The 26784-nt window shown below is 43.1% G+C and overlaps 1 protein-coding gene across 1 annotated transcript in view; it reads right to left on the reverse strand.

The window, feature by feature from the left end:
* Window positions 1-7681: 7681 nt before the first annotated feature.
* LOC144667614 (sodium-coupled monocarboxylate transporter 1-like) overlaps window positions 7682-26784 on the reverse strand; it is a 64313-nt gene continuing 45210 nt past the window's right edge. Inside the window, exons 14-20 of the mRNA XM_078529079.1 lie at window positions 25427-25497; window positions 25219-25305; window positions 17806-18011; window positions 15306-15409; window positions 14498-14598; window positions 12114-12182; window positions 7682-9688 (exon numbers count right to left, since the gene is read on the reverse strand). Of these exons, the coding sequence (XP_078385205.1) occupies window positions 9653-9688; window positions 12114-12182; window positions 14498-14598; window positions 15306-15409; window positions 17806-18011; window positions 25219-25305; window positions 25427-25497 (674 nt within the window). The 3' untranslated portion in view covers window positions 7682-9652. The remainder of the gene's footprint in view (window positions 9689-12113; window positions 12183-14497; window positions 14599-15305; window positions 15410-17805; window positions 18012-25218; window positions 25306-25426; window positions 25498-26784) is intronic.

Below are 26784 nucleotides of genomic sequence, written 5' to 3' on the forward strand. Positions count from 1 at the left end.
CAAAGACGAAGGTGGGAAAAGTAGAACTAAATTGTGCAAGAAGAAAAAAATGAAGGGACTTGGCCTAGTATGTATAGGGATCTGTTGGTTAAATTTAAGGTAATTATGGAGTACTGGAGAAGGAGAAGCTGGAAGGTGATCACAAGCAGACTAACATCACACCTAAAGAAGTTGAAGCAGTAGTCAAATTTAGAACAATGAAGCAGGTAGGGAAGTGTCAAAGGTTAATGTCCTAGAATAGCAGGGGGTAAGTCAGGTATAAGATTTGATTATAGGAAATAATCAAACATTCAAAGCTGCAATGTGACTTACCAGTGCAGAAGTACTCCACATGATCAAGGTATGAAAGCCCTATTGACAGTTTGCTTTCTCAAGGCTCGTCATGAGATTAACTCAACTACTAAAATTAATTTGGTTTGGAAAAATGATTTGCAATAACCATCAACTAGGAACATCAGAAGTTACCTGAAATATAGCACATAGATTGATACAATTACAAGTGATCTGTAGAGTATATCTAAATGTCTGTACAAAGTGAGGTACTGAAGCATAACATAACATAAGAACTAGGAACAAGAGTGGGCAATTCAGCCCCTCGAGCCTGCCCCGCCATTCAATACAATCACGGCTGATCTCATTTCAGCCTCAACTCCAATTTCCCGCCCTCTCCCCATAACCTTTCAACCCGTTACTAATTAAAAATCTGTTATCTCCTCCTTAAATTTATTCAGCGCCCCGGCATCCACTGCACTCTGAGGTAGTGAATTCCACAGATTCATGACCCTTTGAGAAAAATAATTCCTCCTCATCTCTGATTTAAATCTACCACCCCTTAGCCTAAAACTAGGGCCTCTCGTTCTAGAATGCCCCACAAGGGGAAACATCTGCTCCACGTCTACTTTGTCTATCCCCTTTAGCATCTTATATACTTCAATTAGATCTCCTTTCATCCTTCTAAACTCTAGCGAGTATAGGCCTAAACTGCTCAATCTCTCCTCATAAGACAAGCCCCGCATCTCTGGAATCAATCTAGTGAACCTCCTCTGAACCGCCTCCAATGCAATTACATCTTTCCTCAAATAAGGGGACCTAAACTGTGCACAGTATTCCAGGTGCGGTTTTAAAAAAATATTAGTTATTATTATTATTATTGAAAATGTGCAATTTAGAGGTAGCCTTGGTGCTTATTTTCTCGAGGTGTCTAGTGACTTTTTTTGCAGTTATACCACGTTCAATGCAAGAAAGATTAAGCTCACTTTATTGTTGGAGGAAAAATTAGTTCTGTAGGAAACAAAGGGACTTCAAATAGAAAAAAACTGACTTGGTGCGGTCAGAAATCTATGGAAAAAGACGAACACCAGCGAAATTGGTTATCCGCATTGAGAGATGTTGGAGTCCGGAATAGCGGTTGCAAAATATATAGTTCAACTGTGTCTGCTAAACCATAGACATTAGCCAGATTTTCTAGGTCATCTTGGTAGGGCAACGAAGGATCAGAATTAAGAATATTTATGAAGATGTCTGATAGCTAATTATTTTGACTATGGAGGGGATCATGGATGTGAGGAAAAATTACAGAAGCCATTAAAAGATGCAACAAATTAATGTTATATCACCTGAATGTTTTATACTCCTTTATGAGTTGTGCAGCAGAGATTCTCAAACTCTTTAATTCTGAAGCCTCTCTCCTGTGTTATAAATATCCTGGGGGGTCCATTAAAAACACAATGGGCAGGATATTGCTGTTGGCGTGTGCGGGCGGGCCTGACATGCCGTTGTGTAAGATGACGCGCGACGATGTCGGGTGTGCGTCTCGATGTCATCGCGGGTCATTCCGATATTTCGTTTGGTGGGCACACGGTCTCACTAGACACCTCGAGAAAATAAGGTGCCCACCGAACTGCCAACAGCCTATTAAGCGTAAAATGGCGACGCGCAGCCCATCGCGGGTGGCAACCAGCTCTGCGCCCGCCCCGCCTGCTCCCTGCCCAGCCCACTCACCACAGGAAAACTTCTTCCCAATTAATACTTTTTCTGTATAAAAATTAGTCATACAATTTAGCACAAATATTTTAAAAATATTTTGTTTTACCTATTTAGCATGAAACTTGTTGCTGGTACTGAACAACTGTGGAGGTATATTTAACAAGCAAAACACCTCTTAATGTTGTCCAAATAAACAAGAAAGAACTTGGAAACCACATCAAAGAAATAATAACTTATTAAAACCTCACGTAGCTGCCAAACAAAACCCTGCCTGCTCCCCATAACCCTTGGCTCCCTTTTTAAATCAAAAATCTACGAACTTTGCCGTGAATGAGTTCAATGACCCAGCCTCCAGTGCTGCCTGGGAAGAGAAGTCCACATACTAGTGACCTGCTGAGAGAAAACAATTCTCTTCACCTCTATCTTAAAAGAGGGACCTTTTATTTTTAAGCTGTGCTTTTGGCATAGTGGTATTGTCACTAGACCAGAAAGCCAGGGGTAATATGCAGGGCACCTGGGTTCAATAAAATATCTGGAATTTTAAAAAAGTCTAATGATGACCGTGAAACCATTGCTGATTGTCATAAAAACCCATCTGGTTCATTAATGCCCAGTAGGGAGGAAATCTGCCTTCCTTACCTGGTCTGGCCTACATGTGACTCCAGACCCACAGCAATGTGGTTGACTCTTAAATGCCCTCTGAACAAGGTTGGGGATGGGCAATAAATGCTGGCTGAGCCAATGACGCCCACATCCCATGAAAGAATAATTCAATAAAAAGTTCTAACCTCCCCCACAAGTGGAAACATCCTCTCGGTATCCACCTATCAAGTCCTCTGAGGATCTTATATGATTCAATAAGATCACCTCTCATTCTTCTAAGTTCCAATGGGTGTAGGCCCAACCTTTCTTCATAGGAATAAGCCCTTCCTCCCAGGAATGAACCGAGTGAACCTTCTCTGAACTGCTTCTAATCCAATTATATCTTTTTTTAAATGGAGAGATTAAACTGTGCACAGTATTCGAGGCACAGAACTTTTAGGTTGGCAGGCGGGCACAATCGGTGGGCCTGGGATCAGCCGGGGAACCGATCGCCGACCACGATCGACTAACGGCCAGCCAGAATGAAGTGCGCGCTGAGAAGCTCACTGCCGGGGTAGGGGTGGGAGGAGCGCAGGCGCTGGCGTCAGTGTGGGCGCGAGCAAACACTGACAGAAAGCCCCCTGAAGGCAGAGAGCTGCTGCCTCAGGGAGCTGAAGACCTGAAAAGCATTAAATAAAGTTTTTAAAATCAGGAAAAAAATGTCCAAGCATCACAATCAGTCACCTGAAAATATACATGATAAAAATGCTGTCCATAGATTTTTCTTTTTCTTTCATTTAATAATGGAAACTTCATCCCGCCCTTGGGTAAGGTTTCATGAAAAATACAAAGTCCGCCTGGCTGATTCGCCCGTCTGCCAACTGTAAGGTTGGACGGACCACGAAAAATTGGAGACAATTTCCTCTTTAATAACCTCAATTGGCCTCTTAATCATTGGCGTGCCTGCCGACCGAAATATCGTGCAATTTCGCATCCGCTTGGGTCGGACCCATGTCCGCCCGATCAGCATAAAATTCTGCCCCAGATGTGTAAATAGACTCTTGCTAAGCCAAGTCCATTGGCCATTTTTGGAGCTTAGCCAAGCACATAATGAGGCCATCTGAGAACTGCATCAACAGAAGCAGTTTGAACAGATGACCAGACATCTGCTTTACCAGATGGTCTCATTATGAATGCTTGACTCAGCTCCAAGAATGGATAATGGGTTCAGCTCAGCAGGGGTCTGTTTACATGTTTTGAAAGGGGGTGCTAGCTTTGTTTTATTGACAACTTTATGAGGTGTAATACACCATTCTTTCTTTGATGTCATGTTTCTTTGTCTGCTTGTTTATTTGGATAAGATGAAGAGGTGATAAGAGGATTAAAGCTTTAATTTAAGTTGATACTATGAAAGGCTGTGATTGATTGATACCTTCAAGAGATTGTAAAATGAGTAATTTTTTCAAAAAGAGTTCTCTTTGCTTATTGTTTTAGCTTCTTGAGCATTTCAAAGACTTGCCAAATAGCTCATTGATTCTGTACATGGTGATTATTGGAACACTGGGTATCAAGGATGCATGGAAGGGGTATGGGGGTAATGGACGGTGTAGGGAAGAGGTATGGGGGTGGGGGAGTTGGGGGTATGGAGGGAATTTGAGGGCGGCATGGGTGGAGCATTTGGGATATGAGGGGGCATGAAGGGAATATGAGCGGGCATTGGCTAGACCAATCTTGTCCAACCTTTTCACTTGAGAGTCTACATCTCAAATTTTTTCTTACTCAAGGGGCTGATGAGTAAATTTCAGAAAGATAAGGTTTGGCACAACATTAAACATGAATTTGAAAAAAACAGTTGAGATATGAAGAAACTACTAGCTGAGCAAAAAAAAATGTCAAAGCAATAAACTGATAATTGTAATGAATAAAGATGACCATTTGAGGGTGAGAGGGTGTGTGTCTAACTCACACTAAGGGTGGAATTGTCCCAGATTTGCACCAAGTGCGGTTGTGGGCGGGAAAAATGACACTTTACCCATTGGCCACAATAGCAGCTTTTCACGCCGTATTGTCCCAAACTCACCACATTAATTATGCATTCCCAGGATACACGCTGTTTCCATGGCAGGTGGGCTCCAATTTTCCGGCCATGCTGTCACCTCGCCGCTTCATCATGTCGGGCGCCACATTTAAAGTACAGCAGCACTCAGTGCATCCAACCCAGGACTGCTGCAAACAAGACAGAGCCCCGAAAGGCAAGAAGACTGCAGCCCCCAAGCGCCTTTTGGATGCCATGGAGGCCCGCTGTGATGTCCTCTACCTCCGCTCTGGCTGCAGGATGGGCAGTTGCATTACTATTCCAGCTTGGTAGGCAATGGCAGTGATGATCAGTGCCAATGCTGCGCAGAAAAGGTTGGCCTTCAATACAGATAGAGGATGAATGATCTCATCCGTGCAGCCAGGGTAAGGCAACCATCTCATCACTCTAAACTCACACACTCAAACCAATCAGACATGCACTGGCATCTCACTCACTGCCAGCTCAAGGGACATCACCACCCATTATCTCACACATACCCTCATTTAGCCTCATGTCCTCTGGATACTGCCTCCTCAACACTCACCATCTTGAGGCTACTTGCACAGATCAATGTGTGCCCCCACACACACCCCGGGTTACCCTCCTTCCCCAGTACAGTCCTCGTCTTGCAGCCTCTTCCCTTGCCTAAGGCCATTTCTCCCCCTTCTCCATGCAAGTCCCAGCCCTGCAGCCATTGAAAAGCCACTCACATATGGCTGATCTAATAGGTACAGACCTGCCCATGAGCCCCCACTAAAAGCGATGTGGTGCTGTCTGTGAAGCCTGGTGCTGGTTACCGTGAGTGCTGACTGAAGCAAGGTAGGCAAACAAACCTTGAAGTCCTGAGCAAAGTGCAGCCCGCCAAGGGCATGCCTTTTATATGGTGTTGTGAAACACATGGGTGTGTTTTCCCACTTACGTGGACGGACGATCCAGTGGTGGGGGTTGGTGGGAGGGTGGAATGAGTCCAACGGGCTGGCCTTTTAATAATATGCTGATGTATTACAATGGGGTTCCCGATGTCTGATGGCAGGGAACATGGCGCGCCCTCAATGGGCTGAGCGGATGATCGCAAACTGGTTTCATGACATCGTGAAACCAATTTTTGGCCTTCTCACCCTATTGTCCGCTTACACCACCAAACATGCCTAATGCCAATGGGCAAAGAAAATCCCGGCCCAAGTCTCAGCGTGCTCACTCACCCTCACCCACTTTGGGAACAGGTGTAACTGTTGGTGTGAGGGTAAGGGAGAACCCTGAGACTTAGAGTGAGCCAGATCTCACACACAGGCACACACACACACAGACACACACACACACACACAGACACACACACACACACACACACACAGACACACACACACAGACACACACACACACACACACACACACACAGGCACACACACACACAGGCACACACACACACACACACACAGACACACACACACACACACACACACAGACACACACACACACACACAGACACACACACACACACACACACACAGACACACACACACACACACACACACACACACACACACACACACACAGGCACACACACACACACACACACACACACAGACACACACACACACACACACACAGACACACACACACACAGACACACACACACACACAGACACACACACAGACACACACACACACAGACACACACACACACACACACAGACACACACAGACACACATGCGGCTGAATAATACGGGCAGGTGGGGGGGCTCGGAATGGCATGCCCCACCCCGGAAACCACATCGGCATGGAGCCGACATGCTCCTCGCCAACCTGCCCCGCAGCCATAAAGCGCTGTGGGGCAGACTAGCAAGGGTCGAGTGGGACTTCTGCTCCTCATTGTGGAGGAAGTACTGTCCCCTGGTGCTGGCAGCCAATCTGACTGGCCAGAAGCTCCATCAGTCCCAGCAGTGCCGGGCCTAGTGAGCCTATCAGCAGCAAATGTGGGAGAGAAAAGGCCTGTGATTGGAAGAGCAGCTCCTTGCTGAATATTTCACTTGCACCCACTGGTATTTTGAACACTGGCTCTGCGGGTGGGCCAGATTGTGGCCCGCGGGCTGTATGTTGGACAAGCCTGGGCCAGAACTTTTAAAGTTACCTGTCAAAAGGTTCCCAAATCCTCAGCAGGCTTCTCCCAAGGTTCATGCACTGACTTACCAGGTGCCATTCCCAGAGGCTTCCAAATCCCTGCCACCATGACAAAAGAATCATAAGGATGAATTTCAAATTTCTCCTCGGCCTTTATAATAGTGACCCCAATGTCACAGGATGTGCATGTGGGGTCACGGCCTAACAGGTTTCCTGACTAGGGGAGGATGGCATGGGTTGCAAATGGAGGGGGAAGATTGAAATTCTGGCCCGACAGGCCTCACTTTATCCATTCCTGACTCAATTCTGGACAGATGTAGGAAGGGAAAATTCCTCCCAATTACTCTTTTTCTAAATTGCATGCACAAATCATTTTTCATCTAAAAAGTAATAAGACACAGGCATGCTTACAATATTAAAAACAGAAAATGCTGGAAAAACTCAGCAGGTCTGACAGCATCTGTGGAGAGAGAAATGTAGTTATGTTTCGAGTCCGTCTGTCACTTGTTTTATGTTGTTCTTTCACAGAGTGCTGACCCTTGTTCTGCTGTTCACACATTCTGTTTTCTTACCTTTACGCCACCATCAGCTCCTTCTTCAGCCCTAACCACTACCATTAACGCTCCCTTTATCTTGTGTCCATGACATCTTTGTCAATCTCTTCTTAGCCCCCACCTATCGCTAATCTTCTATCCTGCTTTACCTGCTCCACTCCCCTTAAACAGTATAAATTTCATCACTTTCTATTTCTCTTTAGCACTGAAGAAGTCACACGGACTTGAAACGTTAACTCTGTTTCTCTCTCCACAGATGCTGTCAGACCTGCTGAGTTTTTCCAGCATTTTCTGTTTTTAGTTCAGAATTCCAGCATCCACAGCATTTTGCTTTTATGCTTGCAGTATTATTCATTTGCAAGATTACATTTATTTATTTTGTACAAAGTCACATAAATGACCAAACATTTAACAGCAAATTCAAACATTTGTTTAAGCCAAAACACAAGTTGGTACCAGACTGAAAATGAAATATTCAAATTGGGATAGACATTTCAATTTCCCAGTGGGAGGCCACCTTTAAGTTTAAAGTTGTCATTTATCATACTCATACTAGTTGATAGATGGAACAGCTGCGCCTTGTACTAAAATGTTTATCCAACTCTTTGCTCTCTTCTCATCTCCTCTCTCTTAGCACTTGGAGAAGTCTATTTCCAATTTTTCACTAATGAGCCATGGACAACCAGGAATAAAGATTAACATACAGTAGCCCAGGTGCATTAAATTAGAGAAATAGAAAGACATCACGCTCAAAACAGAGTCAATTTGGTGATTAACAATATACGATAAGTGCCATAATTTGTGTCTCAATTGGCAGCCAATCTTACATTATTTGTGAGGGTCATAAGTTGTTTTTACAGCTTGTGCTGTGATGCAAATTACATTTGGTGAGAACAATTAAAATCTATTTTTTTACCACATTGGTTCTGTATTTGTAAGGAACAGAAATATTCACTAGTTTCAGCCTGTGAAGTAAGCGCGTCTGAAATTATTACCTGTCAAGGGACATTAATCTTATGACTATTATAATTGTAGGCTTGCTACATCTGTATTTTTTAAAACTTCAATGCATCAATTTTGGCATTTACTGTACAAATTCCGTAGAATTTTTATTTCATCATCTTAAATCTCACCTTGTTCAGTAAAGGTTAAAATCTGTCTTGAATGTAATGTATTGTTACACTCTCTTTGATTGCAACAATCATAGGAATCAATAAGAGTTTATTTCAATCAAACCCTTGTTAATTACATAATGTGCCAGAAATTACCTTGCGTAAATCTCTTGAAACCTTTTCGATCAACTTAATTACATACTAATTTGTGGATACCTGTAAGTTCTTGTAAAGCGTCAAACTCACTAAAAGGTTCAGATTGCATCAAAATACAATGCCAGACTCCAGTGTTCCTTATGCTCTCATTCCTTCATTAGGTTCCTGTTTTTAAGTCATTCCTGTTTTAACCACTTTAATATTGATTTTGCCAATTCCAGCTAACCATTTTGAGGACTGCGAAAGAAGAACCCAAGTGGCAAAAGTGAGGTTATTTAGGAGCCTATGTCCTACAGGACATGCCTATAGCCTTACCTATTGCTTTCATGTGATGATATATTTCAGATATATTTCAGCTCTCATTATCAGTAAGGACACTAAGTGACGCTGGCCTCCTTGTTATTATTTCACTGTTATGTCATTATTGCAAGTTGAGGTAATTTGAAGTTGGTTGTTTTCAAACACAGAGTTAGTGCAGGTTATATTACATGGCAGACATAAATCGTATAAGAGAAAATTGATTTTTAGTCATACTGGTACAACAAAAAATGAAAAGGATGTATAATCTACATCTGTTGAAATTAAACCCTTGTTGCTCTTGTATTCTCATTATTTTGTTTGTAGCTCCACGATATCATACTCCTATATGAAAAATCATTTGTTTCAGTTTATGTCTAGTATGTTTATTTATGTCTAACATGGACAATGCAAAATTATAATCATTGTTTGCAATTCAGGAATGAGAGTCTGACATGCTGAAAAAACTCAGAAATTGTTACAAAAAGATATTTTGGTCTTCTGTGCAGAACATTGCAGTAGTATTTTGAGTGAGTTATTGACCAATACAAAGTAAGTATTACATCATTGTGAGTCTAAAATCACCATTCATTTTCTACAAATTTAATGAGAGTTTCACACTCAATTTTTAATTCAATTTATAGATAACTATCATTATTCTGACAAGAAGTCTTTCTAAGCAAATTCGACATCTTGGTCCTTAATTGATTTTATGTAACTGCAATCTTTAACCACCATTACCAGTTCCAGATTTTGTTTCAATATGTATTCAGTTACCAGGAGCTGGAGTAAGAAGATTTTCATTCTGTATAAATCAAGATAAATGAACATTGTTAAAAATGTAATTCCTCTAAACAATGCATTAATAGGTTTTTCATATGAGCAATATGAAATAATATTAAACATTAATGAAATACTGTGGCAGGTTAAGCTCATCACAGATTTCATTTTCTTTTACAAACAGGAAAACAAGATCAACTTAAAGTGAATAAAATAGAAATGTAATACTAATGCCACAATATTCACACTCAGATTTCAGCCTTGGATTTAGTTTGGTAGTATTAAAGTGATTAATACTTCATTCTCAGTGGAAGTCACTATGGGTTAGAAATTATAATTTACGATATCAGCATACAAACACTTCACATATGAAAACAACATTCATTTGCTATTTTAAATAAGACTTTACCATTTGTTATCCTTTAAAACAACTACCAAATTAATGATATAAAGGAGTATTCTTCCTTTGTACTGTAATACTGTGCAATAATTTCTTGACCTGTATGTTTGTTATATAAATATGGACTGAAGTAGTATGATTGAAGATCACTCCTGTTAGGAAATAGTTTTATTCCATTTCCAGATGGGAGTTATATTGTGTGGATTTGCACCAACAGCTTATCAGATGTTGAGCTTTTAAAGTCTGACCTAGACTTTCAACGAGTGATGGCCAGAATTGTCAAGGAAATGAAAGGGGTTGTAGATAGGTCTACCCACGGATAAAGAAAGGACGTTTCCACTTGTGGGAAAGAGCATAACTAGGTGCTATCAATATAAGATGGTAACTGAAAAATCCCAATAGGGAATTGAGAAGACACTTCTTTACCCAAAGAATGATGAGAATGTGGAGCTCGGTACTACAGGGAGTGGTTGAAGCGAATAGTTTTGACGCCTTTAAGGGGAAGCTAGGCAAGTATATCAGGGAGAAGGGAATAGAATGTTACAATGATGGATTTAGATGAGGAAAGATGGGAGGAGGCTCGAGTGGAGCATAAATGTCGGCACGGACTGGTTGGGTCAAATGGCCTGCTTCTGTGCTGTAAATCCTATGTAATCTCTATTCTGGTAACCGTCAATTTATTTCATAACCAAATACTTGTCCAGCTTTTGAAAGGATTTAATGAACAGAGAAAAACATTGCTCTTGACAAGACAATTCTACATCTTTAACACTCTATGGAGATTCAATTCATTGTAATCTACAGTGTTGCTTGACACTTGCTGGTGTAGCACTAGAACTCTCTAGTCTTGTGATCACAAGTGAATAATATAAACTGTCCATAGAGCTCTCAGCCTTTTGAAGGTCAGACCATATTGTCTCACAATTTTCTTTTCTTCAATCAGATCCACTTCAGTTATGTCAACCTATCCTCAAAACTTTCTTCAGCCCAATACTTAAAGCATCAGCTCTTTAAATATTAAATAATTCTTATGAATTTTCTGTCTTTGCTGTTTTAACAGGGGAATTTAACCACTTATTTCAAAAAGGGTAGTGGCTCCATTAACATAGTCAATAAAGGAACTTCATTGAAATATATTTGCCTTAGTATGTCAACATTTGAAGGCACAAGAATCACCTGTATTATTTGTAAACTATCTTCAAAATATTGGTGAAATATATTTAAACTGCACATAGCATTCCAAATGTAACCTCACCAATGAATTACACAGAGATTAAAATTAACCATTTTGAAAATGTGAAATCTACTTGAGATGTATCCCAAGCTTGATTAATCAATTCATACCATCTGAATATTTCAAATTAATAATCAACGTCTCATTCTTCTTTATTTACAGATACCTATCAACAGTGTACTTGCATTTCCTAGACACTAAGTGCTTGAGTATAAATTATTCAAGAGCCACTGCCAGTTCCTTGCTTCGTTTTGGACTTCTGATTGGAAGTGAGGGGAAGTGGGGGATATATTATGATGCTATGCAAATGATAAAAATGTGGTCGCTGTTTGCATTATAACATTGAAGGCAAGGCTAGTCTACTTGTTTCTCATGTCCAGCATTCCTATGGGCAGTGAAGGTGCGATCAAAATTTAAAGAGTCACTGTTGATTACTATAATGCATATTAAAAGACATTTCATAAAACAACATTGAATGTTTTCTGGCAGGCAGAGAGGCTGACGGCCATGCTACACTGTGGCAGGCATCTAAGATCTGCTGCCTACAAACTCTGCCCCACTCCAGGAGATTCCCTGGCAAATGCCAGGAAACCTGCTCAAAAATGCGACTAACCTCACCCTGAAAAGTTCTCCAGGGTCAGAGGTGCAACCTTTTTGCATGGTGAAGTTGCACTGAGATTCCTCAATGATGGAATTACACCATAAATTAATTTTAGATATCCATGAAAACATTTTTCACAACCATTTCTTTTCTGATTACAACTGTAAACAGAATTACAGAAATTTTTAGCTAGCACAAGCAAATTGTATGCTTACCTGCAAATTGGATGGATAGTGACCAGTATTGAAGAATTTTTCAGGAGTGGTTTCTAATAGCTTTATGCCCTTTGGAAAGAGAGTTACAATGAGCATTACTCAGTCTTTTCCCTATATTTACAATAATTTTAATCTGGGAACCAGAAAAATTGTCACATTTACAGAAGGAAGTTTGGAGTGCTGAATAACTAACCTTTAGATAAGCAAATAAAATTAAGCAGGAAAAAGACAAAGGGTGGAATTGTCCCAGATTTGCATTGAGTGCAGTGGCAGGCACAAAAGAAAGTTGTTTTACCCGCCGACTGCAATGGCGGGTTTTCATGCAGTATCGTTTCATTCCCAGCACGTCCTGCCTCATTAATGATGCATTCACGGGAAACACTCCTGATCGCTGTGGGTGGGCTCAGATTTGCCTGCAATACCGTGACCACAGCGCTTCCTTACTCCGGGTGCCATATTTAAGGAGCACCAGAGTGCAGCCTACTTCATGTCTACAGACCAGGATTGCTCTAGGTGACCGATGGCCCCGAAAGAAAAGAAGACAGCAGCCCCCAAATTTAGTGACGCCTCTCTGGGGTGCCTGCTGGGTGCAGTGGAAGGCCGCTGTGATGTCCTCTACCCCTGCTTTGGCCACAGGAGGTCCACCAGAGTCACCAATCTGGCTTGAGAGGAGGTGGCAGCAGCAGTCGGCGCTACCAGAGCACACAGGTCAGCTGTCCAGTGTAGGAAGAGGATGAACGCCCTCAGCCGTTCCGCCAGGGTAAGTCAACTACCTCATCACTCTCAACTCACACACTTACAAACCCATCACACATCCACAGGGATCTCACACCTCAAGGGGCAACACCACCAACTCTCACACACACCCTCACATCTCCATCAGGCTCATATCATCTGGAGCTCGCGTCCTCATCCCATCCGTGGCTCCGGTCACCACACAAACATTCCACGCAATGCCATGTGTCCTGCTCACACTCTCTACATCTGTTTTCATGCAGGAGAAGCTGGCTCACAGCAGCAGGGAGAGGTCCCAGACTGGGACCCACATTAGGCCCCTCACTCACTTTGAGGAGCGTGTCATTGCGCTGACTGGTGAGGGTGTGGACCGTGCCTGCAGCAATGGTGAGGTCGGCGATGAACACCCACGTGAGGATCCTGCACCACATCATCCCTCTCTCAACGCAACTGTAAGTGGTCTCTCTCATGCTTTTGACTCTGCTGCCACTTGGAGCTCTGCCAAGCGACGGACACCCTCTGCCATCTAGTCCCTCAGCTTCATCCACGTCCTCACCTCTAGCCAAGAAGACACCTCCTTGATTGAAGAGCTGGAAATAAGCAGCCTGGAAGACCACTTCAACGGACCTCCAATGGATCATTAGATTTGAATATGATAGTTTGGCCATTTACTGAAAGAATGAACTCTTGCTGGCTGAATTGTGGCAGGATTGGTGCCCACAGATGATGCATTTATAAGTGGCTGCTATAAAGTTAGGCATTTTGATCCTGTTGATATGTTTAAATGGCCAAGCTATCACATTCAAATCTAATGATCCATTGGTGCTCCGATGAAATATAGTCATCTTACTCATTTTCCATATCTTGGAAGCCTCCTCCCAACGAAGGCAGACATAGTCGATGAAATTCATCATAGCCTACAAAGTGCCAACTCAACCTTCAGTTGACTGAGGAAAAGAGTATTTGAGGACCAGGATCTCAAACCAGAGACCTAGGGTCATGGTCACTGGGCATCGGGAATCCCTGCGCCCCTTTATGCTTCGGAGACTTGGACAGCCTACAGCAGGCACCTCAAAGCACTGGAGAAGTACCACCAGCTTTGCAAGACCCTCCAAATCCAGTGGCAAGAAAGGTGCTCCAATAGCAGCTTCCTCTCCCAAGCCAACATGCCCAGCATGGAGACGCTATTATTCACTGAACAGGACATGTTTTTTGTATGCCTGACATCAGACTCCTGAAGCAACTACTCAGAACTTGGCCATAGTAGGAGGCTCCCAGGAGGTCAGCAGAAATACTTTAGGGATGTCCAAAAGGCATCCTTGAAGAGGTCAAACAACTCACCAACTCATATGATTTCCTAGCTTTTGACTAAGACAAATGGAGAAGGTTCATTTGGGAAGGCACTGAACACATTGAGAGACTTCATCAGGAATACACAGAGGTGAATTCGAGGCTTCGGGAGAGCACACAAGCCTCCCAAAAACTCATCTACCTGAGCCTCCAAGCACCACCTGCCCCACATGTAGCAGAATCAGCAGATTGTGCATTGGATTTATCAGCCATTTTAAAACCCATCAAAAACCAGAGTGGAAGCAAGTCATCCTCGATCCCGATGGTCTGCCTAAGAAGAAGAAGAGGAGAAATCTTACTGATTCAGGCAATGGCGCAGCTGGTTCCTTTTTGAAGATGAACTTATGAATGGTATGAAATATAGGAGCAATGAGAGCTGGATCTACATCTTTAGCTCCTCCTGTGTTAAAGAGAATAGGGTTATTAATGATGGTACCATATTCAACTAACTGCAACAAAGACAAGTTTGAAGTTTCTAATTTTTGGATAAAATGTTATTCCCAAGATGTTTATCAGCTCTAATAACATTTTATAGAACCATGCCACAAAAATGTAATCATTCAACAAAGGAAGTTGAAAACTTTTATCATAGTATAAAAATTGCTTGATTTGTGCAGGAAGAAATATAAACCTCCAAGTATTTCATGCCATGTAATTTTATTTGTGTTTTGAAGAAAGGTACCATTTTGCATTGCAAGTGATAAAGGCTATTTACCACAATTTTAAAAAATAATATATGTTTTAACTTTTTAGACAACTGATATTTTTTTTAAAATTCACATTAAACTGGCAGGAAAGCAATGCCAATGTAGCACCCTCATTTAAATCAAACCAAGCAACACATCAGATTGAATTGCACTTATTATAGGTCTGCAGGATAAACTATCTCACAATCTCTCACTGCATTAGATGGCTCCTTACCTGCCTCTTAGAGAATGTACTGCCAAAACTGTGAGCCATGCATTAAGATTATGTAAATGTGATGTACAAAGTAGAAGAAAGAAGTGAATAATTAGGTGGTACCACAGATGCATTGACTGAGACTTAGACCAACCAACAAAGCTAAGACCCCAGCTTCAAATGATATTATCATTTTACTTTACTTACCAGTAACCATACTGACTAGCAAACCTATTAATATTGAAGTCAGGCAACCAACTGGGGTGTAATATCCATAGGACAAGGAGAAGATATTTTTCAATATGCTGACCCTAAAGTAGATTTTAAAAAGTTACTCATAATAGACATTCTATATTGAACATTCAGTTTATTCAGTTATTATAAATTCAAAGTTCTAAGAATTTACTCCTCCCTGCTTGGTGAAAACCAGGCTGGGGAACGGGCAGGTAAGTGGAATGATTTAGCCACTCCAATGCTGCTCGCTTCCCACAGTGTCCCAGTGTTGACAGCTCTTGTAAGCATGCGAGCAGCACACCGACTGCTAGCTGTCAGGGGCCTCTTTAAATATGCAGATCTGGGCCCATACACATTATGAGGACCTGAAGTATTATTTTGCATCAATGCCTGAGCTAAAAGAACAGTGATGATTTTACTTTCAGGCTTAAACTGCCAGGAGATGGATTGTGGACCAGAAGAGGCCCATCCAAATAAGTTTAAGATTTTTTAAGGTGTTTTTCTGGGATATGAGAGGGAAGGGTATTTTTCTGGGCTTCACAAGTAAGGCTTGGGCCACCCTTATCCCTTCCACCTGCCCACCTAATAGCATTCGACTGCAATCTCTCCGCTCCACCTTATTGCTTAGCTGAATGACCTGCTCTGGTAGCCACAGTATTTATTTGGCTGGTCCAGTTAAGTTTCTGGTCAATACTAATCCCAAGGATGCTGATGGTGGGGTACTAATATTGTTGAATGTCAAGGGGAAATGCTTAAATTCTCTCTTGTTGGAGATGGTCGTCGTTTAGTATTTGTGTGGCTCAAAGTTGTCACTTATCAGCCTAAGCCTGAATGCTGTCCAGCTTATGCTGCATGCAAGTATTATCTAAGGAATTATGAATGGTAGTGAACACTGTGCAATCATCAGTGATCTTCCCCACTTTTGACTTTAGCTGAATGGCAGGGACCGATCCTGTGGTCCCCAGTCTTCTGCTGCAAACTGTGCTCTCACCCACTATGAGGGTAGTTAACGTGGCCAAATCGGGCAGGACTCCGGTGAAAATTATGCTAATGAAGCCCTGCTGTTAAGGTCAGCCAGGCCTCCAAGTTACTGGATTTTGCAGGTGTGCCACCAATTTTGAGGCATGTGTATGCCATATGAGCCCTTCCCCTATAAAGTCAGAGCCATTATTTGGGGAACTGAGTGAGACTTTATTTGTTCATGGGATGTGAGAATTACTGACAATACAAGAATTTACTATCCATCTGTAATTGCCTTAGGCCGATGATGGTGTGCCGCCTTCTTGAACCGCTGCAGGTCGCGGTGTAGGTACACCCACAGTGCTGTTAGTGGGGAGTTCCAGGATTTTGACCCAGTGACAGTGAAGGAACATCAAAATTGTTCCAAGTCAGGATGGTGTGTGACTTGGAGAGGAACTTGTAGATGGCGGTGTTCCTATGAGTCTGCTGCCCTTGTCCTTCTAGGTGGTAAGGGTTTCAGGTTTGGAAGGTGCTGTTGAAGGAGCCTTGATGAGTTGCTGCAGTGCATCTTCTGGATGGTACATGCTGCTGCTACTGTGCATCGGTGGTGGAGGGAGTGAATCTTTAAGGTGGTGGATGGGGTGCCAATCAAGCACTGTCCAATCAAGTGTTGTCCTGGATGGTGCTGAGCTTTTTGAGTATTTTTGGAGCTTCATTCATCCAGGCAAGTTGAGAGTACTCCCAGCACACTCCTAACTTATGCTTCGATGGTTGACACACATTGAGGAGTCAGAAGGAGAGCTCCTTGCTGCAGAATTTCCAGCCTCTGACCTGCTCTTGTAGCCGCAGTATTTATATGGCTGGTCCAGTTACGTTTCTGGTCAATGGTAACCCCAAGGATGCCGATGGTGAGGGATTCAATGATGGTAATACCATTGAATGTCTAGGGGAAATGGCTAGGTTCTCTTTTGTTCGTGATGGTCATTGTTTGGAATTTGTGTGGCTCAAAGTTACTTGTCACTTATTAGCCTAAGTTTGACTGCTGTCCAGCTCATGCTGAATGTGAGTATTATCTGAAAAGTATCACCTCCTCGATTCCGTAAGCAGCTAAAAATCTATCACTCTCAGTCCTGAAGAAATTCATTGAGTGAGCAGGAAGAGCCCTCTCAGATAAAGAATTCCAAAGATTTTCATCCCCACGGTGAAGATATTTCTCCTCATCTCAGTTAAATGACCAACCCCTTATCCTAAGCTAATAACCCCTAGTTCTAGACACCTTAGTCAGTTTCTCAGCATTTACCCTGTTAGGGCCTCGAAGAATTTTATATGTCTCCTGGAAGAACTCCCAAAAGAAAACAACACAGATGTGATTTTTCAGTGAGTTCCCACTCCTGAGGCTGCAATTTATTATTCACAATATTGATCTTGCTGTTTAGTTGTCTTTACAAACTGCAGAACCATGTTGCATCTTATGGTATTAATGTACATGGTTTTAATAAGCAAACTGACTTACATTTCATCTGGTGCTGGAGATGTTTCCATGGTTGTGAGTAAAGATGTTACATTTGTGGAGCTTGGTATGGTGATATTAAATAGATGACAGCCTGCTGTTGATGTCTGGAGCTTCCTTGTAAATTCAGCAGCGGGTGGGTATATTTGAGAACCAATTCCCAAAAGCATATTAAGAATAGAACTAATCAACATACCCACAAACGCTCCCTGGGATTAATGAAATGAAGAAAGGTTATCTTCAGGACATTATATAGAATTACGAACAAACCAATTACCCTTACCTTCTTTGGTTGCAGTGGTCAGCTTCAGCTAACATTGTTTTACTTGTACACTGGTAATAGATATGCTGACATAAACAGCTGGAAGTTTCTCAGGTCTTCTACCAATCTCCTGCCATAACTTTGACAGAAACCCTGGAGAAATATCACGACATTTACTTTCTCCCTCCAGGTCTCCTAATCTTGCAATAAAGTTATGTTGTGGAAAATAGAAGAAGTACTTGGAATTTCTAGTTTGAAATCTTTACAATTGCAACAAAAGCTGCTAACAAATTAATTGTTGAGAGATTTTATTTCAAGATTTCTTCAAAAGCCAAGGTAGCAGCAGGTGCGCTACAATTGGCCTCAGTGTTCCTGGGTCAGGGAGGGGAAAATCAGTCAGGATTCTTGCTTCTGAACACTATCCGTGTTGATAGTTAACACATGCATTTCAGGAATAACAGGATCAGACTTGCCTGTAATGTGTCTTTCCTCTCATGATTACCTTAATAGCAGCAGTCATTGTCAAGTTCCACACAGGGATGGCCACACAGCTAGAGGGTGTGACCCACACCAGTGAAACCATACTCAATCAAGGATAAATGCTTGGAAGAGAGGGGTAGAGAGAGTTAGCAGGAAAGGTTTATTGGGTAAAAGATTCCCCTCCCTCCTATAACTCACTCCGCCACTCACCAGCTCTGCTGAGCCAGTGATTTTCCATCTCCCCATAGTAGCAAGAAGCATTGAGGTAGCTGCAGCTCGAGCTGCTGGCAAATGAAGCTAGCGTCTCATAATATCTTGGACTTCATGGCGTTAACAATGGGTGGCTGGAAGATGCACTCCTCATACCATGTATCATTTGCTGTGTGCTTAAAGTTAAAATCACCTTTTTGTGTCAGGTTCCTTCTACTTGACAAGGTTTCACTAACTCATATGGCTCTGATACACAGACAGGCAGGTTAAAGGCAAACGTACATTCTACATTCAGGTGTTAAAAGTAGTAATTTTAACATCAATTAATTAAATACAATAATATAGTTAGAATATTAATTCTAAATTTCAGTTTGATGACATAAAGCTATGTAGGCAGGAAATGAGATTGATTTGGCTATTTTCAACTGGAGAGCATGTTGAGCAGATGGTAGGTGGGGTGTGCGTAACCAGAGACCAGAATCATTTTCATGGTCATTTGGGATTCATTACTGATCATACATTGAAAGAATCCGGTCAGTGTGAAATAACCATTAGTAAACAAGTGTGACACGGGAGTAGCTCTGGAAGAAATAAAATCAATTATCCAACACAAATTCGACAAGTCAAGCTAACATTGTGTAGGTCAATAGTGAACCCATGCAGTGATCATCACTGTACCTTTACATAAAGATTAAAAAGGATCAAAGGATGCTTAATTTAGGATGATTTGAGGCATAAGGTGATAAAATTATGAAGAAAAGTTCATGCATGTAAATCTATTTTCGTTTGAGAAAAGAAAGCAGAGGGGAACATGCTGCCAGCCTTAAAACAATGAAAGAATGAACAAACGAAAGAAAGAATGTATTTGGATTTATTTTGCATCTTTCACATCCTCAGGACATTCCAATCCTTCATTGGCAATTAATCACTTTTTAAATGCAGTCGCTTGTTATGTGAGAAAGTAACAGGTATGGCTGCAATTAGCAATTTATTTAACTTGGGCAACAAGTGCAAGATTAGAACATACAGTATCAAATTAAAAATTCACAAGCTCCAAGCAAAGTTAGATTGGAGAAAACTTATTTCCTCCACAGGATAGTGGTAAGTGGAACAGATTCCTATACAAAATAAGTGGCATGGAGTCATGGACATTTTTAGAGGAAATAGGAGCAATAGCTATTGAGAAGAAACCATGAAACCATTAATTACACCACTTGATTTAGATAGGTGAAGAAACTGAAATTCCACTCCTGTGCATTATAGAGTAAGTCCACGGCAGGGCACAGAGAATGGAAAATGGAAAGCAGCTTCTGTGTCCCAAATTTACATTCATTTCATGTTTTGTAACAGCCCTTTGTTGGGAGTGCAAGAGACCTGTGCTGCTTCATTATGCGAACTTCACTGGCCCCTTTCATTTTATGAATTGGGGTGTTGCTTTTCTGTCTTGAGAATTCAAATGCATTACGATGTTGTTAACAGCATCCTGCATCACATGATCCCTCTCTCAACACTACTCCAGCCCACTGTTCAAGTGTTCAACATGGCTGCCAAGCACTAATAATCTCCACTTTCTCTCCTAGGCACATCTGACACGTCGCCCTCAGGCAACCTTGACCCTAACCCCGACGCCAAGAGGACCTCGGATGAGGACCCTGAGGGCAGCACCATTGTAGACCCGTCACAGCGCTCACCCACACGCTTCACCAGCGCAGTGACACACACCTTGGTGGGACCTAGATATAGATTAGCCTCAGGATCACAATCTGGTGAGCATGCCACTTAATCTGTTCCGCAGCAGACGGAGGCAGGAGGGACATCCAAGGTCGCCAGCACTCGGAGGACTGCTGTAAGCAAGGAATCTACTGAGTCCGAGTCAGGTGATGAGCCTCTGGACTTGGTCCTCAATCATTTGGTGCAGCTGCAAAAACAATCACAGGAACATCAGGAAGGGATGTCTGGTGCACTCCTCAGATTGCAAGGGACGATGGAGGAATCCATCTGCCTTCAGTCTCAGGTGATGGCGCCGGCATGCCAACACTGAGGTTAACACTGATAGGATGGCAGCCACCATGGAGACCTTGGTCCGGGACATCGGTCCTGCATTGCTGTGCGGGCTGAACTCCATGGCTGACGCCATAGTTGGCCTCCAACAGTGTCAATGCAAGAGTGGTGGGGGGGGGGGCAGCTCGATCTCACTCCAGCTTTCCCTTCTCCTCAAGGAGTCAACCAGGGTCCATTGGGCACCCATAGGGAGGAGGACCAGTAGCTCGACACCCCAGGTGACTCCAGCCGTTCCAAATCCCCTCTTCCTGTGACTCCCACAGCTCCAGCTCCACAGGCCGAGGAGGGTACAGCTGGCCCACAACAGGACACCCAAAGCAGGCCGGGGCCATCCAGAGGATGCCCGTCAAGGTCATCAAAGACAGGATGTAGCAGTCAGCAGGCTGCCACCACCTCCACTGTGGATGCTGGGGGAGCACCAAGACATACTGGCAGGGTGAAGAAGGTTAAGAAGATGTAACTCTTTTGAGTTATCAACAGTCACAGATTGTAACTCTTTCGAGTACATTCACAGTTCTTGGTTTCCGGGAGTGGGACATGAACCCACAACCTTCTGATTCAAAGGCGAGGGTGCTATGAACTGAGCCACAGCTGACACCTCCAAGTTAAGAAGATGTAACTCTTTCGAGTACATTCACAGTTCTTGGTTTCTGGGAGTGGGACATGAACCCACAACCTTCTGATTCAAAGGCGAGGGTGCTATGAACTGAGCCACAGCTGACACCTCCAAGTTAAGAAGATGTAACTCTTTCGAGTACATTCACAGTTCTTGGTTTCCGGGAGTGGGACATGAACCCACAACCTTCTGATTCAAAGGCGAGGGTGCTATGAACTGAGCCACAGCTGACACCTCCAAGTTAAGAAGATGTAACTCTTTCAAGTTATCAACAGATCGCATGTAACTCTTTCGAGTACATTCACAGTTCTTTGGTTTCCGGGAGTGGGACATGAACCCACAACCTTCTGATTCAAAGGCGAGGGTGCTATGAACTGAGCCACAGCTGACACCTCCAAGTTAAGAAGATGTAACTCTTTCGAGTACATTCACAGTTCTCGGTTTCCGAGAGTGGGACATGAACCCAAAACCTTCTGATTCAAAGGCGAGGGTGCTATGAACTGAGCCACAGCTGACACCTCCAAGTTAAGAAGATGTAACTCTTTTGAGTTATCAACAGTCACAGATTGTAACTCTTTCGAGTACAATCACAGTTCTTGGTTTCCGGGAGTGGGACATGAACCCACAACCTTCTGATTCAAAGGCGAGGGTGCTATGAACTGAGCCACAACTGACACCTCCAAGTTAAGAAGCTGTAACTCTTTCGAGTACATTCACAGTTCTTGGTTTCCGGGAGTGGGACATGAATCCACAACCTTCTGATTCAAAGGCGAGGGTGCTATGAACTGAGCCACAGCTGACACCTCCAAGTTAAGAAGATGTAACTCTTTTGAGTTATCAACAGTCACAGATTGTAACTCTTTCGAGTACATTCACAGTTCTTGGTTTCCGGGAGTGGGACATGAACCCACAACCTTCTGATTCAAAGGCGAGGGTGCTATGAACTGAGCCACAGCTGACACCTCCAAGTTAAGAAGATGTAGTTGCACAGCCTGGGCATGGGTGTTAATCACTTGTACATTATGTTCACTATTGTAAACAAACTCCCAAGAATGTCTCCCTGCCTATGGCTCCTTGTTATGATGAGCAATGCTCGTGTCACTCAGATGTGAAACCTTGGGTTCCTGCATAAGGTGTCTGTTCCCTGTGCAGTGTGTAACCTTCAGACCAAAGTGATGAATCTACCTTCACATTCACTGGACACATTAGTGATGTCTGCACCTCGTTGGTGTTTGTCATTGCTGCCAGAATGTCGTGGTCAGGCTTCACAGAGTCCATCATTCTCTCTGTGTGCTCTCAGCACCTTGGAGGTGGGGCTGGGTCCCATCTCTTCAGCACCTATGACCAGTGATGCTGTGCTCCTGGAGGGGTCAGGTGCTGAAGGCTGACAAAAAATCAGGTGCATTTAAAATTTCACAGCTGCATCACCATGATATGACCCTGATCACAGAGCGCAAGCAAGCTTCCCTCAGCCAGATGGGAGTCAGACACTCACAGAGGCAATGTGAAGATCTATGGAGTGTCCTCACTACATGTCTTCATCATCCTCCTGGGATCTAGCAACTATTAGGGCCTCCACTGAGTCTCCATGTCATGAGCCTGAGCACTGAGGGTATGTGCGCTGCCATCAGCCACACAGGAGTCAAACGTTCACAGATGCAAGGGCAGGATGTCAGGACTGTTCTCACTTCATCTTGTTATTATCTTCCACAAATCTTGTGGCTATGAGGACCTCCTGAGTGTGCCTGTCTTGTCCGGCCAGTGCGATGGCCTCATCCCTGGGAATCATGCGCAGACCTGTTGGATGTATTTGTGGTGGTCGCACACCAGCTGAACATTCAGCGAGTGGAAGCCCTTGCGGTTGACATCGTTGATTACTTGTTGCCACGGAGATCTAAGCACTTACGTGAGTGTAGTTGATGGCACCCTGTACCTGTGGAAAACCCGAGATCTGCGCAAATCCCAGCGCTCTTGTTTTCTGGCTTTCCTGATCCCAGTTGAAATGCACGAAATTCTGTGCCTTTGTGAAGACGGCATCCGTGACCTCCTGGATACACTTGTGCGTGGAGGCTTGTGAGATCCCATATAGGTCACCTGTGGAGCCCTGGAAGGAGCCACTGGCATAAAAATTAAGTGCCGGGCTCACTTACACAACCACTGGCAGTGGGTGCCTTCCATGTCTCCGTGGTGCCAAATCCTGCAGCAGATGGGCATATGTGACCGACCAGTTCCCTAGACATGTGCAGTCTTCGGCGGCACTGGTTCTCAGTCATCCGCAGGAATGACAGGCGCCAGCTATAGACCCTGGGTATAGCGAAGCACCTACGAGTGACGGGTCTCTGTGGATCTTCAGCAGTGTGCACAGAAGGCCCTGCCGCCCCCTCATCTTGAGGGAGGTGCTCCTCCCTTTGCTGAGCCAGGCACTTCCACTTCACTCTTCTTCTTCTCTGCTCCCTGCAAGCCATGAGGCAGACCACTAAATCATTAGGCTCCAGCTGTACCCACCTCCACATACTGTCATGAAGCGCATTACAGATCTTAACCACTCGCTATATGAAATGTTTCTCCTCATGTCTCCATTGCTTCTTTTGCCAATTAACATAAATCTGTGCCCTCATGTTCTCGATTCTTTCACCAGTGGGGACAGTTTCTCCTTACATACCCTATCCAGACCCTTCATGATTTTGAATACTTCTACTAAATCTCGTCTCAACTAACTTCTCCAAGGAAAACAGTCCCAACTTCCCCAATCTATGTAACTGAAGTTCCTTATTCCTGGGACCATTCTCATGAATCTTTTCTGCACTCTCTCTAATGTCTTCACAGCTTTCCTAAAGTGTGGCACCCAGAACTGGATGCAATATTCCAGTTGAGGCCGAACCAGTGCTTTATATAAATGTAACGTAACCTCCTTGCTCTTGTACTCTAAGCCCCTAACGACAAAGCCTAGGATATTCTATACTTTATTAACTGCTCTCAACCTGTTCTGCCACCTTCAATGACTTATGCACATATACACCCAGGTTCCTCTGCTCCTCCTCCCCCTTTAGAATTGTACCTACTTTTTATATCTCCATGTTCTTCCTACCAAAATTAATCACTTCACAATTCTCAGCATTGAATTTCATCTGCCACTTGTCTGACCGTTCCACCAACTTGTCTCTGTCCTTTTGAAGTTCCACACTATCCTTCTCACAGTTCACAATGCTTCCAAGTTTTATATCACCTGCAAATTCTGAAGTTGTGCCCCGTATACCAAGGTCTAGACTATTAATATATATCAGGAAGAGCAAGGGTCCCAACACTGACCCCTGGGAAACGCTACAACAAACCTTCCTCCAGTCTGTAAAACATCCATTAGCCAATATTCTCTGTTTCCTGTCACTCAGCCAACTCTGTAACCACGTGGCTGATGTCCCTTTTATTCCATGAGATATAACTTGGTTCACAAGTCTGTTGTGCGGTACTGTATCAAATGCCTTTTTGGAAGTCTATGTACTCCACATCAACAGCACTGCCCTCATAAAATCTTTTTGTTGCCACTTTAAAAAAACTCCAGCAAGTTAGTTAAACACGATTTTCCCTTAACAAATCCATGCTGGCCTTCCTTAATTAACCCGTATTTGCCCAAGTGATTATTAATTCTGTCTTGAATTATTATTTCTAGAATCATCATGAATGTAATGTTAAGCCAATAGATTTTCTTACAAGCATAAATTTGATGTACTGAAATGTAAGGTATTTAAAACAAGTTTTTAAGCATGATTTTGTCAGTTTAAGGTCTTACCTTGGCATTGCTCTTTGGCAACAAAGCGGCTAAAGTGAATACACCCAGTATGGGTCCTAGAAATATCCCATCAACACTTCGGACTAGCTGATGAGGAAGATAAAATAAAACTGTGTTACATCAACAGGGATAATAATATTGCTGTTGAATATAATTTTATAAATTAAACTACATCCATTAGTATAATTCAACTTTATCATGTGTTTACCTGCATTACATTTTCTTCTAAGAGAGAAGTTAACCCTGCAAAAACCATTATGGAAATCCCAAAGGTCATAGCTAAAAATAATAAGAAGAAAATCAGCAGAAAAGCACTGTTTGTGGATATTTAGGATACTTTACTTTTTCATTTCTCCTCATCAATTTGTTCCTGCATTCAGCACACGTGGAACAGTACAGGGCACAAATCTGGAGTAATCCTGGTTGCTAAGGCTCACTGGATAAACTCAAGGATTAGCCGTCTTTGATATGGGGTTATGAACACAAGTTTGTTTGTTTTTATCAGGATTAAGTACTTGAGGGGATTTCAAGGTTTTGAATGGGCTTTTATGAATATGAGTGTTTGTTTTACTATGGTAAAGGCTGTAGTAGGTGTTTAGACCTTTATTTTATTTCATCTCAACATGGCTTTTGAGGTCTGCCCATGGTGGGTACTGTGAGTTGGCATGGAGGGAGCAAGGGCAAAGGTGCATGGAGGGGCATGGGTTGGCATGAGTTGGCATTGTTGGCATGGGGCTATAAGGGGCTAGGGAGTAGCAGTGGGCATGGGTTGGCTCTATCCTGCACCTGCCCACTCCCACCAGGCGAAAATCAGGTCTGATGGGGCACTTTCTCCCAAGATGGCCATGGTGAGCTGGGAAATTTCCCGACTTGCACTGCCCACCTTGGGAGTGAAAACCCAGCCCATTGTCTCGGTTGCTCTCTCCACAGATGCTGCCTAACCTAGTGAGTATTTCCAACACATTCTGTTTAATTTACATCTAGAACAATGATTACAGAATGATTGAGAGCATTAGAGATGGGGTGCCTTTTATCTTAAAAAGCATTTCTGGCTGTACTTTGGGGTGGTTGTCAACCAGGCTACACTGCAGCCGGTTCCAGAGTGATTTTCTTTTTCTTGCCCACTTGGGGGAGTTGACCCCACAGCTGCTCAAAACAGTGATGAGCCTGCCATAAAAACTTAATTTGGGCTGACATAAGAATACCAACTAGGTAAAGGGAACAGGAGGAGCAAAGCCTCATTTCATCGCACATCAGGCAAGACATTCTGAACCATACAGGGTGGGATTTTCCAGCCCCGCCTGCTGGTGGGATCGTCCGGACCTGCTGGAAGTCACTGGACTTTTGGCCGGCCCGCTGGATCCCAGGGGTGGGTCCCACCACAGCAGGGCTGGAAAATCCTGAAACAACACTCCAACTCTGAATGGTGGTATTCTCAACCCCCTCCTTCCTACTGACTTTACATAAGCACTGCACAAATAGCAGACTTATGTCAGGAATTAGAGTATTATTAGAAAAAATACAACAGCTTCCTTCCAAATTAGTTCCTCCAAATCATAATGGAAA

The sequence above is a fragment of the Cetorhinus maximus genome, chromosome 24, assembly GCF_964194155.1.
Source record: "Cetorhinus maximus chromosome 24, sCetMax3.hap1.1, whole genome shotgun sequence".
Classification (NCBI taxonomy): Eukaryota; Metazoa; Chordata; class Chondrichthyes; order Lamniformes; family Cetorhinidae; genus Cetorhinus; species Cetorhinus maximus.